The sequence below is a fragment of the Carcharhinus amblyrhynchos genome, chromosome 25, assembly GCF_965287045.1.
Source record: "Carcharhinus amblyrhynchos chromosome 25, sCarAmb.v2.hapA, whole genome shotgun sequence".
Taxonomy (NCBI): domain Eukaryota; kingdom Metazoa; phylum Chordata; class Chondrichthyes; order Carcharhiniformes; family Carcharhinidae; genus Carcharhinus; species Carcharhinus amblyrhynchos.
Genome location: NC_137348.1, coordinates 3,704,620 through 3,720,467, shown reverse-complemented (window position 1 = coordinate 3,720,467; position 15,848 = coordinate 3,704,620). Strand labels below are relative to the sequence as shown.

The window sequence follows — 15,848 nt, the reverse complement described above, 5'->3', positions numbered from 1 at the left end:
AAACGGCTAATGTTACGCCGTTGTTTAAGAAGGGTTGCAGGCAAAAGGCAGGGAATTATAGGCTGGTTAGGTTAACGTCTATTGTAGGTGAAATGTTAGAATCCATGATCAAGGAGAAAATAGCAAGGCATCTTGAGGAGAATTGTTTGATAGAGCAGACGCAGCACGGTTTCGTTAAGGGGAAGTCATGTCTGATGAATTTATTGGAGTTCTATGAGGATGTGTCTAGGGCGATGGATAGAGGAGAGCCGGTAGATGTGGTGTTTCTTGATTTTCAGAAGGCGTTTGATAAGGTGCCGCACAAGAGGTTATTACAGAAGGTTAGGGGGCCTGGAGTTGGGGGTAGGGTGTTAGCGTGGATAGGGGATTGGCTGTCAAATAGGAGGCAGAGAGTGGGGGTCAATGGATGCTATTCGGATTGGCGGTTGGTGACTAGTGGAGTGCCCCAGGGATCGGTGCTGGGGCCTCAGCTATTTACCATTTATATAGATGATCTGGAGGAGGGAACCGAGTGTATGGTGTTGAAATTTGCTGATGACACCAAGATTGGTGGAACGGCAAATTGTGCGGAGGGTGTGGAAAGTCTGCAGAAGGATCTAGATAGGCTGGGTGAATGGGCCAGGAGCTGGCAAATGGAATTTAATGTTGGCAAGTGTGAAGTTGTCCACTTTGGTAGGAATAATGGTAGGAAGGACTATTACTTACATGGCGAAAAACTGCAGCATGCAACGGTGCAGAGGGACCTCGGGGTCCTTGTGCATGAGTCGCAAAAACCCAGCCTGCAGGTGCAGCAGGTGGTCAGGAAGGCAAATGGGATGCTGGCCTTCATAGCGAGGGGGATTGAATATAAAAGTAGGAAGGTCTTGCTGCAACTGTACAGGGCACTGGTGAGGCCGCAGCTGGAGTACCGTGTGCAGTTTTGGTCGCCGCACTTACGCAAGGATATTTTGGCCTTGGAGGGAGTGCAGAGGAGGTTTACTAGGCTGATTCCGGAGTTGAGGGGGTTGAGCTATGAGGAGAGGCTGAATAAACTAGGCTTGTACTCATTAGAGTTTAGAAGAATGAGGGGAGATCTCATTGAGACGTATAAGATGATGAATGGGATGGATAGGATAGAGGTGGAGAGGCTCTTCCCGCTCAGAAAGGACAGTAGGACTAGAGGGCACAGCCTCAAGATAAAGGGGGGGCAGTTTAGAACAGAGTTGAGGAGGAACTTCTTCACTCAAAGGGTGGTGAATCTCTGGAATTCTCTGCCCGTTGAAGTGATGGAGGCTGCCTCGCTAAATATATTTAAGACACGGGTAGATAGGTTTTTGATAGGCAAGGGGATTAAGGGTTATGGGGAGAAGGCGGGAAAGTGGAACTGAGCCACGACAGATTAGCCATGAACTTATTGAATGGTGGGGCAGGCTCGAAGGGCTAGATGGCCTACTCCTGCTCCTATTTCTTATGTTCTTAAGTCTGCACCGACAACAATCCCACTCAGGCCCTATTCCCATAACCCCACATATTAATCCCGCTAATCCCTCTAACATAAGCAACCCTAGACACTAAGCGTTAATTTAGCATGGCCAATCCACCCAACCCACACGTCTTTGGAGTGTGGGAGGAAACCGGATGACCCAGAGGAAACCCACGCAGACAACGGGAGAATGTGTAAACTCCACACAGACAGTGACTCAAGCCAGGATTCGAACCCAGGTTGCTGGAGCTGTGAGGCAGCAGTGCTAACCACTGTGCTAGCGTGCTGCGTGGTATAAGAACAGCAGCCAACTTCACGCTGCAAGCTCCCACAAAGAGCAACAGTTTCCACCATCCTTTTTCAGGAAGGAATGCTGTTGGACGTCAGCCCCTGAAAAGTATTTCTGTCACTCTGCCTCCCTCTCTTACCCCCACCTCCGTACTGCGCTTGGCACTTACATGTTGACGAGACAGTCGCAGATCTCACTGGGAAGGAAGACATCAGGATGGAGTCTCAGTGTCTCATTGTCTTGCAGATAGCACAGGGTTCCCTCCAGGTTATGCAGGCAGTACTTGGTACATAGAGTCATCAGTGATTCGGGGCTGTACGACGCCATGTCTAGGAGTCCCCTTTACTTTCTTCACAGCTGGCTGAGCGGTGAGATGCCGCCCGGAGCTACATGGACATTGGGAGAGAGCTGGGGAAATGAGGGAAACCAGGCAATTACCAGAAAGTACTGTTGATTTATCAATTTTAAATCAAAGGAACATTACTATTCAACTTTCTTCCACTGCCCATTCAGGCAACACATTCCAGATTACACTAATTTGTTGTGTAAAATATATCTCCTCATCTCCCCCTCCCTGGTTCTTCTGATAATTATCCCATTTCTGGGTCATCTGCTAACTGGCTCTCCTGCCGCTGGAAACCATTTCTCCTCATTTACTCTTACTAAACATCTTCATCATCTTTGATATTCTTATCAGAACTCCCGTTAACCTTCTCTGCTCTAAGAAGAACAATCGCAGCTTCTCTGGTTTCTCCACATTAAATAAAGTCCTTCATTCCTGCCACCAATCCAGTAAACCTCCACTGTATCCTCTCTAAGGCTTTGACAAAGTGTGGTGCCCAAACTTGGGAAGAATAGGCTCCAGCGGAGCTCTGACCACTCATTTGTCAGGGATTAGCATAACGCTGTATTCTGCGTCTCCATTTATAAGGTCAAGGATCCCATCTGCTTCTACTCTCTTTGAAATGGTAGCATCTAATTTATATTGTATGGCACTTGGTACAGTTCTGAGCCTGTAAGTAAATCTCAGGTTTGACTTCTGGGTTCGTTGGGCAGCTTGGAAGAGCTGTTAAAATTAATCCTGAGACTCGCAAGAAGAAAGTCAGAATTCCTGCACCAAACACAATCCAGTGGCTTTTGGGTGCTCACCCATTGGGTGAGGGTGATCTTAATACTCTCCATAGTCCAACAACCTGCTATCAAATCTCTGCATCAATCTTGGCTGCTGGGGTGAGGGGCTACAATAAGCGGCTGCTGCCCAAGGAACCAAGTCCATTGTATGTATATACGGTACCAAGTGCATAACAGGGGCAGCACGGTGGCACAGTGATTACCACTTCTGCCTCACGGCGCCAGGGACCTGGGTTAAATTCCGGTCTCGGGTCACTGTCTGTGTGAAGTTTGCACATTCTCCCCATGTCTCCGTGGGTTCCCTTCCCACAGTCCAAAGATACGTGGGTTAGGTTGATTGGTCATGCTAAATTGACCCTAATGTCAGGGAATTAACAGGGCAAATATGTGGCATTACAGGGATAGGGCTTAGGTGGGATTGTGGTTGGTGCAGACTCGATGGGCCAAATGGCCTCTGGCTGCACTGTAGGGATTCTAAAATCAGCAAAGATCCAGGACTTCAGAACATGACTGGAGAAGAGACAACACTATTCATCCCACTGAGGCTCATCCCTCCTCCCTGCTCTTCAGCTCAATCAGTGGAATTAAACTGGTTTAATCGTGAAGAGAGAAGAAGTACTTGAAGTGATGGAATCCCTGAAAGTTGCTAAGTTGCCAGGGCTGGATGGATTGTTTCCAAGGCTACTAAAGGAGCTCAGGGAGGAGAGAGCTGATGCTCTGGGGGTGATTTTTCAATCCTCATTAGATATACGGGAGGTTTCGGAGGGCTGAATGCAAACATAATTCTATTGTTAATAAGGTATTGAATGAAATGTCAAACATTTATAGGCCAGTTAGTTTTACATCGGCACTGGGCAAATTAGTAGAATCCATCCTGAGAGGTGGATTAAGTGTCACGTGGAAAGGCATGGACTTGTCAGGGGTGATCAACATCAATTTGTTAAAGGAAGGTCTTGCCTCACAAATTTAGAAATCATAGAAACCCTACAGTACAGAAGGAGGCTATTTGGCCTATCGAGGCTACACCAACCATAATCCCACCCAGGCCTTACCCACATATCTGTACATATTTTACCCACCAATCCTCTAACCTATGCATCTACGGTCAATTTTAGCATGGCCAATCAATCTAACCTGCACATCTTTGGACTGTGGGAGGAAATCGGAGGACCCGGAGGAAACCCACACAGACACGAGGAGCGTCTGATTGAATTATTTGGTTGAATTATTTGATGAAGTGCGGTGGATGTTGTGTATATGGATTATAGAACGACATTTGACAAGGTCCCATGTGGCAGATAGGTCAATAAAGTAAAACCTCATGGGATACAGGGTAATGTGGCAAACTGGATAAAAGTTGGCTTAGTAACGGAAACAAAGGGTAATGGTTGAGCAACGTTGGTGGAGTAGGTGGTAAAGTGGAAGGTGAATTTTAAAAGAGAAGTGAGAGGTTGTGCATTTAGAGAAGTCAAGTAGTTACTGGGAGAACACAATAAATGGGAATATCCTAAGAGTAGATGAAGTGAGAGATCTTGGCGCACAAGTACACAGGTCCCTAAAGGCAGCAGTTCACATAGACAAGATTGTAAAGAAGGCATTTGGAATGCACTCTTTCATTGGCAGAGATACAGAATATAAAAGTAAAATATAATGTTGGAATTGAATAAAACACTGGTGAGTTCATAACTGGAGTGTTGTGTGCAGTTCTGGTCACCACATTACAGGAAGGACGTAATTGCTCTGGAGAGAGTGCAGAGAAGGTTTACAAGAATGTTGCCATAACTAGAAAAGTGTAGCTATGAGAGATTGAATAGGTTAGGGTTATTTGCTTTGGAACAAAGAAGGCTCAGAAGTGACTTGATTGAGTTGTATAAAATTATGAAGAAAAGAGATAGAGTGAAGAGGCTAAAATTGTTTTCCTTGTCAGAGAACTCTAGAACCAGGGGACACAGATTCAAGATAAGTGGCAGTAGGTGTAGAAGGGACCTGTGGAAGATTTTTTTTACGCAGAGGGTAGTGGGTGTCAGGAATTTGCAGCCTGAGTTGATGGTGGAGGCAGAGACTCTAAACCCTTTTAAAAAGGATCTGCACCTTAAGTGCTGTAAGCTACAAGTTATGGGCCAGGTGCAGGAAGGGATTAGAAAGAGCATCTGGGTGTTCTCAGGATGGCATGGGCAAGATGGGCCAAATGGCCTTCTTCTGTGCTGTACCTTTCCTATGGTTCTATGATAAAGGAAATCTGCAAATGGGACCTGGGTATTGTCACAAGTTTCTCTCCAGGCTCATTCTCCCCTCCAATCACTGCCTAGAGGACATTCCTAACAAATCACTACCAGCATGACTCTCTCAACTAATCCAAAAGCTAAATACTGCAGGTGCTGGAAGTCTGAAGTAAAAACAGAAAATGCTGGAAGTGCTCAGCTGGTCGAGTAGCATCTCTGGAGAGAGAGACCAATGTTTCAGGTTGGTGACCTCACATCAAAATTGGTGAAACTTTTGAAAGAAAGCTCATCGGCCTTTAATGCTGGTTCTCTATCCACAAACTCCGCCAGACCCGCTTAGCATTTCCAACAGCATTTTTGTTTCCTTTCATCTCCCAACCAATCACTGCCTCCCAAATCTCCTGACACTGCCCCTGACCTGCCCACCCAACACTGCTTCCTGACTCCCCACACTATTCACTGCCTTTCGACTCTTCTAATCAATCACCATAAGTACATAAAGACATAGGAGCAGAATTAGGCCACTTGGCCCATCGCGTCTGCTCCGTTATTCAACCATGGCTGATATTTTTCTCATCCCCATTCTCTTGCCTTTTCCCTAAAACCCCTGATCCCCTTATTAATCAAGAACCTATCTATCACTGTCTTAAAGACAGTCAATGACCTTGCTGTGAGGCTTCACAGCCTTCTGCAGCAAGAACTCCACAGATTCACCACTCTCTGGCTGAAGAAATTCCTCCTCATCTGCGTTTTTAAGTATCATCCCTTTAGCCTGAGACTGTGGCCTCTAGTTTTTCCTATTAGTAGAAACATCCTCACCACGTCCTCTCTATCCAGGCCTCGCAGTATCCTTTAAGTTTCAATAAGATCTCCCCTCATCCTTCTAAACTCCCCATGATACAGACCCAGAGTCCTCAACCATTCTTCATATGACAAGCTCTTCATTCCAGGGATCATTCTTATGAACCTCCTCTGGACCCTTTCCAAGGCCAGCACATCCTTCCTTAGATATGGGGCCAAAACCTGCTCACAATACTCCAAATGGGGTCTGACCAGAGCCTTATACAGCCTCAGAAGTACATCCCTGCTCTTGTATTGTAGCCTTTTCGACATAAATGCTAATCATTGCACTCCTTCCCCATTACTGCCTCCAAACTCTGCCAACCAAACATTTCTTCTTGACTCCAATTACCCACCATTGCCCCTTGACCTTTTCCTGAAGTCCACTCCTGCATCTCAGCTCCCTTGAACAGTTGTTGCCTCCTGTCTCTCTGAATTCCCTGTCTAGCTAATTCAATCAATTTGGAACACACTGAGTGAAATGTGTTGCAGCATCTTATTTATTTAATTTACGTATTCATTTATGCTGCATTAATTTAGATAGTTCAGTCTAATTGGCTTTTAGTATTTACAACTGGAACAACTCCAAATCACTCACTGAGCTTTGGACAAAGTGAATAAGCAGAAACTTCAGGGTTCTGGACATACTGTACTGCACTGTAATACTGGACACTTTTCAACAGCACCTTTTACAACTGGAATTATATTCTGATCAATAGTGCCAAATATGCTGGGATTATTGACATAGTTTACAGAAGGTTAGGGGTGAATTAATAGAAGGTCAAAATTATGATGGTGAATTAAGGAGACACATTCCACTGTTAGTTGCCAGAGGACACATTTAAAATAATTGACAAAAGGACCACAGGGATGGATGAGGAAAGTCTTTCTTTTTAAAAACAAAGTGAGTTACACTTAAACAAAAGATAGGATGGAGAAAGAGGACAAGAGAGATGGGGCGGGGAAGAGATTGAGGGGGGAGAGATCTCGGCGAAGAGGGGTGAGATGAGGAGAAGAGATGGGGTGGGGAGATTGGAAGATCAGAGGAAGCTGGGGGAGGGGTGGGGGGGAAATGAAGTGGGAGGAGATGAGGGAGGGGGTGGGGGGGAGATGAGGGAGGGGGCGGGGCGGGAGATGAGGGAGGGGGCGGGGCAGGAGATGAGGGAGAGGGTTGGGCGGGAGATGAGGGAGAGGGTGGGGGGGAGATGAGGGACGGGGTGGGGGGAGATGAGGGAGAGGGTGGGGGGGGGAGATGAGGGAGAGGGTGGGGGGGGCAAGATGAAGGAGGGGGTGGGGGGAAGATGAGGGAGGGGGTGGGGGGGAAGATGAGGGAGGGGGTGGGGGGGAAGATGAGGGAGGGTGGGGGAAGATGAGGAGGATGGGGACGACAGAATAATATTGGGGGAGATTGGCTGGAGGAGGGGGGGAGGACGGAGTGTGGGGCCGATCGGGGAAAGTGGGGTGAAGAAGAGGGGACTGAGGAGATGGAGGCCGGGGGCAGAATGAGGGGAGGGTGGGGGGTGGAGGGCTGTTGCTCGGATCAGACATCAGATGATAGCCCCTACAGTTGAATAGCCATTGACACTCACTCCCCCTCCCCCCTCTCCGATCTCCGATCTCGGGTTGGAGGCAGCCTGTGGCTCCGCTCCCCCGGGGCTGGGACATGTCGGCCGCCCACCTGCTCCAGCCGCTCCCGCCGACGCTGCGATTCTTTTTAAAATTTTCCCCAAATGGAATCTCTCGGCGGCTGTCAACAAACCGGGGGCTCCACTTCCGGGTCACCACAGCCGGCCTGTCAATCAGCAATCACTTCCGGGGGAATCCGGTCCGCCCCGCAGGAAGCTCCGGGTTGAAACCAAAACCCACTGAAAATATAAACTAATCACCACGGACGGCATAGCTTTGGTTAATGATTAAAGTCTGTAATTAATAAACATTGTGATTTATTCGACCACTTGTTATGTTATTAGTGATTGCCTTTTTTAACGAGGATTACATTTTAAATTTACGGGTTTGTTCGAATTAATCGGTTTGGGAGCTCAAAAGGAAAGATATTAAATGCACAATGTGAGCGCCAAGAGTTTTCATCAGGTTTTTTTTTGACCCTGTGACTCTCACCGAGCACGGACAATAATTTGATCCCCGGTCGGATCTATTTCCAGTAGCACCAGCTTCCGGTAGCGCGGGGCCCGACGGGAATTAGGAAGTCAACATGTCGACTCTGTACAAGAACAGGTGAGGAGAGAGAAAACCGGTAGCTGCGGCCGCCAGCCCCGCTCCCCTGGCAATGACAGGCCGCGCCCGGAGAGCCACCTCCTCCGGCCAACTCTCACTGTCTGAGCGGAATGTGGAGACAGCTCCAGGGTGAAGGGGACTGGATCCGAGGGAGAGAAGGAGGAGGAGGCTTGGGGAGGGGGTTCGAGAAGGAGGGGAGTGAGGAGGCAAAAAGAGAGGACAGTGAGGGGGAGCAGGAGGGAGAGAGAGTGTGTGTGTGGGGTTGGCTTGGGGTGTCTTTAAGTTTATATGTTGGCATCGTAAGTAGGTTCACATTAACATTGCAACGAAGTTACTAGAGAAAATCCCTTAGCTGCCACACTCCGGCACCTGTACGGGTACCCTGAGGGAGAATTTAGTACGGTCAATGTACCCTAACCAGCATGTCTTTCAGACTGTGGGAGGAAACCCTGCAGACACAGGAAGAACGTGCATAGATAGTGAACTGAGGCTGGGAATTGAAACCGGGTCTCCAGTACTGTGAAGTAGTAGTGCTAACCACTGTGCTGATTTGGGAGTGGTTTGGGGATGAGGGGAAGTAAGAGTGTGGAGTAAGGGGAACAAGAGAGTGGACGGTTTGAGGAGAGAAGGGAATGAAGGGAGGGATAGTGGTTTGTGAGGAGAGGATGTGGAGTGGGGAAGGGGTGAAGGTGTAGCTGGTAGAACTGGGTTTTGGAGGAAAGAGAAGTTAGTTGGGAAGATAACTCTTCTGAGTATATAGTGGTTGTTTAAATATTGGACTCCAGCTCTCAGTAAGCATATTTGAATGCATGTTATTGAGACTGCTGGGTGTCCATGGGGGGGGTGGTATTTTGATTGGCCAGATATCTTTGGTGTTAAACCCAATTATATTGTAGACAACACTGGCGTTGAGAGCCTCTGTTTGAAAGGACCTTTTCTAATAGAATCATATTTTCCATTGCTAGGATTGCAGAGTTCAGAGTTGCCCTGAATGAACCAAAGATCAGCCTCAGCAAACTACAGGAACTTTGTTTCAGTGGTAAGGAGAATGGTCTATCGTTTCTGTGTTGGATTCTGCAGAGCTGGTGACAGGATGCCTCTATAAATTTGTAGCATGTTTCTGCTGAAGGTATAGAATCAACAGTAATTGGTGTTGAGTTTTAAAAGGATCTGTTTTCACCTTCAACTTGGGATAGTTTTGGTGCTGTTTGATACTGAGTTCTGAAAGCCATTTCTCTGTGCACACTGAGTTCTGAATATAATGTTTAAATCACGTACAGTGTGAATTTTAAAAATCATAAAGTGCAACTTTTGCTGCAATATGCACCATCTAAACCAAAGTGCATAATGGGTCAACTACAAGAATTTAGAATTTAATCTGATGCTTTAATTTCTCATTGACTCTTGCACAACTTTTAGTATTTTGTTTGAAATGTAACACATTCAATCCCCCCTTTTCTGAGGCAGAGAGCTCCAGAGTTGCACAGCCCTCAGAAAAAAAACTCCTCATTTCTGTCCTATAAGGGCAACCCCAATGCCCTGTTTAACTAAAGCATAACATTCTTATTTTTATGTTCAATTCCTCTCGCAATAAAAAAAATTCAATTAGCTGCCTTAATTACTTGCTGTACATGGAATCATAGAACCCCGATAGTTAAAGTTAGAGTTTATTTATTAGTCACAAGTAGACTTATGTTAATGCTGCAGTGAAATTACTGTGAAAATAAAGTTTATTTCTTTGTGTCACAAGTAAAGCTGCAATGAAGTTACTGTGAAATTTCCCTAGTCACCACATTCTCACACCTGTTCGGGTCAATGCACCTAACCAACATGTCTTTTGGACTGAGGGAGGAAACAAGAGCACCAGGAAGAAACCTGAGCAGACAGACTCCTTAGTGCCCACACTCTGGCGCCTGTTTGGGTACACTGAGGGAGAATTTAGCATAGCTAATGCACCTAACTAGCACATCTTTCAGACTGTGGGAGGAAACCAGAGCACCCGGAGGAAGCCCATGCATATACGGGGAGGAAATGCAAATGTCACAGTGTCATCCCAAGGCTGGAATTGAACCTGGGTCCCTGGCACTGAGGCAGCAGTGCCACTGTGCTGCCCATTCATTCTAACTTTTTGCAATGTGGACTAGAACACCCAGATCCCTCTGCACCTCAGAATTCTGCAGCTGTTCTCTGTTTAATTAATACTCTGTGTTTTTCATGCTAAAGTGAGCAACTTCACATTGAGAGTGGGCAAAAATGTGAGACAATCTATCCAACTCCACCTGCAACCTCATGCCCTCTTCACAGCATAGTCCTACGTATCTTTGTAACATCTGTGAATATAGTTACCATGTCTTCACTTTTCTCATCTAAATCATTGTAAAACTTTGAGGCCCCACACAGACCCCTGCGGGGTTCTACTCACCATAGCCTGCCAGTAAAGCCAAGATGGTGCCAGAGCGTGGTGACTTCTTTCAAGCTGTGCCCAGCATACCCTTATTTCTACCCTTTACTCTTATTCTACGATTCTAAAACTCTATTCTATAAACTCCTTTAAACTCTCTTACAGTGCATTAATCGAATCTTTTTACTAAGTTGATCTTTCTCTATGCTTTGGCTTCGACTGTAACACTACATTCTGCACCCTCTCCTTCTGTATGAACGTATGCTTTGTCTGTTTAGCACGCAAGGGACAATACTTTTCACTGTATACTAATACTCGTGACAAATCTGTATTCTGTTTAATACATAGCCATCTATCCATGAACTTTTATTTTCTGAAATAACCTTTTGATATGGCACCTTATCAAATGCCTTCTGCAAGTCCAAGTTCAGTGTATTCAAAGAACAACACAGCACGGGAAACAGGCCCTTCGGCCCAACGAGCCCGCGCCGCCGTCCCATTGTCTCAGTGACCTATTCATGATTTTAGTCTACGCCTAATGTGCGAGGATCAGGGAGGTCCAATATAGGGACAATTTGTTACCCAATCAATCAGCCTAAAAGCACATCTTTGGAATGTGGGAGGAAACTGGAGCACCCGGAGGAAACCCACGCAACCACGGGGAGAACGTGCAAACTCCCACAGACACAGGCCCAAATCCATGTGTCCGCACAGCAACAGAGATAGTCTCTGAGCTGTCATGTTGCCCTCGAGATGGTCCAGTTTAAGCACACTAACGACATGAAGCAATAGGCAACTCCCAAAGCAACGTCCAAGAGCAGCCCACTACAACCTGCCGCATGCATGCCCCTTGCTGGTCAACAAGGTGGACTTAAATGCCTGTGGAGACAAAAAATTTCATTATTAAACAGGCAAAGACTGTAACATCCCTGAGGCAAAAACGTAATCCCAAGCCTACAATGTTTAGTAAGGCCTGCTATATCCCCCTATATGTAGACCGCTCATGTGGCTGTCTAAGTGACTCTTAAACAACCCTAGCGTGCCTGCTTCCACCACCTTACTCGGCAGTGCATTCCACACCCCCACTACCCTTTGCGTGAAAAACTGCCCTCTAATATTTGTCTTATACCTAGCCCCCCTCACCCTAAGCGCGTGACCCCTCGTTGTATCCATTTCTAATAGCGGAAAAAGCTTACCACCATTTACTCTATCTATCCCCTTCATAATCTTATAAACCTCTATTAGATCCCCCCTCAGCCGACGTCTCTCAAGGGAAAACAGCCCAAGTTCGTTCAATCTTTCCTCGTAAGACAGCCCTTCCATACCAGGCAGCATCCTGGTAAATCTCCTCTGCACTCTCTCCAGGATCTCTACATCCTTCTGGTAGTACAGCGACCAGAACTGGACGCAGTACTCCAAGTGAGGCCTAACCAACGTTCTATACAACTGCAACATCAGACTCCTACTCTTATATTCTATACCCCTTCCTATGAAGGCTAACATACCATACGCTTTCCTCATCACATTCTGCACCTGCACCGACACCTTCAGGGACTTGTGCACTTGCACCCCCAGGTCTCTCTGCGTATCTATACTCCGGATAGTTCTACCTTTTATCGTATAACTCCCCTCCACGTTATTCCGGCCAAAGTGCATCACCTCGCATTTCTCCGGATTAAATTCCATTTGCCATCTATCTGCCCAATCTACCAGCCTGTCTATATCCTGTTGCATTGCCAGGCACTGCTCCTCAGTACCCGCCAATCCAACCGTCTTAGTGTCATCAGCAAATTTGCTGATCACACCACCTACCCCCTCTTCCAAGTCATTAATATATACCACAAATAGAAGAGGTCCTAGTACCGAGCCCTGCGGCACACCACTGGTGACAGACCTCCAATTGGAAAAGGAGCCTTCCACTACTACCCGCTGTCTCCTCCTCCCAAGCCAGTTCTCCACCCATCTACATACCTGGCCTTGTATCCCATGAGCCTTCACCTTTTCTATCAGCCTACCATGAGGGACCTTGTCAAACGCCTTACTGAAATCCATATAGACGACATCAACGGCTTGTCCTTCGTCAACCATTTTTGTCACCTCTTCAAAAAATTCCACTAGATTCGTAAGGCACGACCTCCCTGTAACGAAGCCATGCTGCGTATCCCTGATCAGATTGTAGCGCTCCAGATGTTCATACATCCTATCCTTGATGATCCTCTCCATTAGCTTGCCTATAACTGAAGTCAAGCTCACCGGCCTATAATTCCCTGGGTTATCCCTCTGACCCTTTTTAAACAACGGTACTACATTTGCAATCCGCCAATCCTCTGGGACCTCACCTGTGTCCAAAGAAGAGACAAAGATTTGCGTCAGAGGCCCAGCAATTTCATCCCTCACCTCCCTTAGCAGCCTGGGATAGATGCCATCAGGCCCCGGAGATTTATCCATCTTTATACTGTCTAAAAGTCCCAACACCTCTTCCCTCGTGATGACTATTTCCCTCAACGGATCCTCAAACTCCTCAAGCACAGCACCAGACATCAGGCCCCTCTCCTGCGTGAATACCGACGCAAAGTATTCATTCAGGATCTCCCCCATTCCCCCAGGCTCCAAGCATAGTTCCCCTCCTCTGTCCCTGAGAGGACCAATCTTCCCTCTTCTACAGACTCACTTTATCCACAGCACATGTCACTCCTTCAAAGAACTTCAATAAATTGGTTAAACATTATTTCCCTTTGACAAAACCGTGCTGACTCTTCCCAGTTACCTTGAGTTTCTCTAAGTGCTCACCTTTAATCTCCTTAATAATCGATTCTAGCACCTTGCCCATAACAACATCAAGCTAACGGGTTTTTTGCCTTCCTTCCCTCTTCAATAGAGGGCCTCCATTTACTATTTTCGATCCTGACAAACCTTTCCAGAATTTAGCGAATTTTGGAACGTTAACTCCACCTGTACCACGAGAGGTGGTATCTCGTTTGCCACCTCTTCCAAGACCCTGGGCTGCAGTCCGTCAACCCCCTGGGGAATTGTCAGCTTGCAGCTCTCACTTAGCTCAGTACAGCTCCTGTAATCGTTGTAAGTTCACCAAATTCCTCTCTCCCTTCCACCTCTTGATTTGTAGTTTTTACATGAATTTTTTGCATTGTGACAACAGGAGCGAAATATTTGATCATGTTGTCTGTCATTTCCTTATTATGTTATTAACTGGCCGCTCTCTTTAAATATCCCATCAAATGTCACCCACTACTTCTCTATTGATGTATCCCCTATTCTAGTGTGCAAGTTCATTGCTGGTAACCCAGCTTTCATGCCTACATTGTTGCCCTCATTGCCCTTATTTAAATTTAATATTCTAGTCTTGGACACACTCTCCATTTCAAACTGTTTGCAAAATTCAGTTATGTTGTGGTCGCTGCAACTGATGGCTGCCTTCACTCTTGAGATCATTAATTAATCCTCTCACGTTGCAAAATACCAAGTCTAATAAAATGGGGAGGTGATGCCCTAGTGGTATTATTGCTAGGCTATTAATCCAGAAACTCAGTTGATGTTCTGGAGACCCAGGTTCAAATCCTGTCACAGCAGATGGTGGCATTTGAATTCAATGATTAAAAAAAATCTGGAATTAATCTGATGACCATGAAACCATTGTTGATTGTCGGAAAAACCTATCTGGTTCGCTAATGTCCTTTAGGGAAGGAAATCTGCCTTCCTTACCTGGTCTGGTCTACGTGTGACTCCAGAGCCACAGCAATGCAGTTGACTTTCAACCGCCCTGGGGCAACTAGGGATGTGCAATAAATACTGGCCAGCCAGCGATGTCCACATCCCATGAATGAATAAGAATTTTTAAAAAACTGCTCTCTGGCTTGTTCCAGAACGTGCTGTTCCAAGACAACCTCTTGAAAACATTCTATAAACTTCTCATGCAGACTATTACTGCCAATTTGATTTTTTTCCAGTTTATATTCAGATTAAAATCACCCATAATTATTGTTGTCCCTTTATCATGGGCACCCAATATTGCTGCTTCTGCATTTCCCCAGGTCGGGCATGATGGCACAGTGGGTTAACACTGCTGCCTCACAGCCTCAGGCACCCAGTTCAATTCCAGACTCGGGTCACTGTCTGTTTGGAGTCTGCACATTCTCCCCATGTCTGTGGGTCTTTTCTGGGTGCTCATGTTTCCTCCCATAGTCCAAAGATGGGCAGTTTAGGTGGATTGACCATGCTAGATTGCCCCTTAGCGTACAAAGATTTTCACAGTAACTTCATTGCAGTGTTAATGTAAGCCTACTTGTGACACTAATAAACAAATTTTAAAACTTTATGTTTCGGTTAGATGGATTAGCCAGGGTAAATGTGTGGTGTTATGAGGATAGAGTGGGGGATGTGGCCTGGGTAAGATACTCCTGTCAGAGGCAGTGCAGACTCGATGGACCAAATGGCCCCTTCTGCACTGTGCTCTGATTCTATTCTGATTAATTGGGATGACTTTCTCTGTGTTTGACAGTGCTCTGAGTCTGAGTTTCTCCCCACAGGGATTCCATTTGAGGGGGGGCTGCGCTCGCTTTGTTGGAAGGTGGGTTTTCATTTGCGGTGAAATTAGGGTTGCCAACTCTGGCTGGATGTATCCTGAAAGCTTCTTCATGTGATCTTAGACTTCCTGTAGCCTTGCTGGGTCAAAGCACCCATCTTATCTCCTGATACTTTTATATTTAATAAACAAGGGTTCAGAGAAAGTGGATGAAATCTACAATTTCCTTTCAACACCCCAGTGATTTCTCCTCCAGGTGTTGCTCTCAGCATTTCCAAGAAATTAATTATTCAGTCCAGAAGCCCCCGGGACAATCCTGCAGGGTTGGCAACCTGAGACCTAATTGAGTTTCTTGCTCTAACACTGTTATCGTGCACTGGGTGCGCACAGGGGACGTTTGTACACAGTAATCATAGGAATTGGGCTGTATGAAACCTGTTTCACAGGATTGTACTCAGTGACATTTGAATCTGACTCTGTGTTGGAGCAGTTAAAGGTCGAGAGAGTCTGCCAACTTGCCTGAGCAAGAGCCTCTGGAAACCGGGAGGCCAACTTACGATGACACTTTTTAAAAAGAAAAAAGACACAACTTTAAACTGGGTTATGCTAATTGACAAAATAACCAGAGGAAAAATGAGAGTTTTTTTTATGCTGTTATATATGATACAAAATTCATAGTTGGAAAGGGTAGAAATAATAACTGTGCTGGGGTGCTGATTACATCTTGG

At 46.2% G+C, this 15,848-nt stretch overlaps 2 protein-coding genes across 5 annotated transcripts in view; one reads left to right on the top strand and one right to left on the bottom strand.

Moving 5' to 3' along the window:
- Positions 1-7,725, bottom strand: part of zer1 (zyg-11 related, cell cycle regulator) — a 38,786-nt gene extending 31,061 nt beyond the window's left edge. Inside the window, exons 1-2 of the mRNA XM_080212068.1 lie at positions 7,623-7,725; positions 1,921-2,159 (exon numbers count right to left, since the gene is read on the bottom strand). Coding sequence (XP_080068194.1) covers positions 1,921-2,078 — 158 coding nt within the window. The 5' untranslated portion in view covers positions 2,079-2,159; positions 7,623-7,725. The remainder of the gene's footprint in view (positions 1-1,920; positions 2,160-7,622) is intronic.
- A 402-nt stretch (positions 7,726-8,127) lies between these two features.
- tbc1d13 (TBC1 domain family, member 13) overlaps positions 8,128-15,848 on the top strand; it is a 49,268-nt gene continuing 41,547 nt past the window's right edge. For 2 of the 4 annotated variants that reach the window (XM_080211977.1, XM_080211975.1), the window contains exons 1-3: positions 8,128-8,179; positions 9,145-9,218; positions 15,125-15,165. In XM_080211977.1, coding sequence (XP_080068103.1) covers positions 8,157-8,179; positions 9,145-9,218; positions 15,125-15,165 — 138 coding nt within the window. In that variant the 5' untranslated portion in view covers positions 8,128-8,156. The remainder of the gene's footprint in view (positions 8,180-9,144; positions 9,219-15,124; positions 15,166-15,848) is intronic. The other 2 variants (XM_080211976.1, XM_080211978.1) reach the window with 2 other exon arrangements.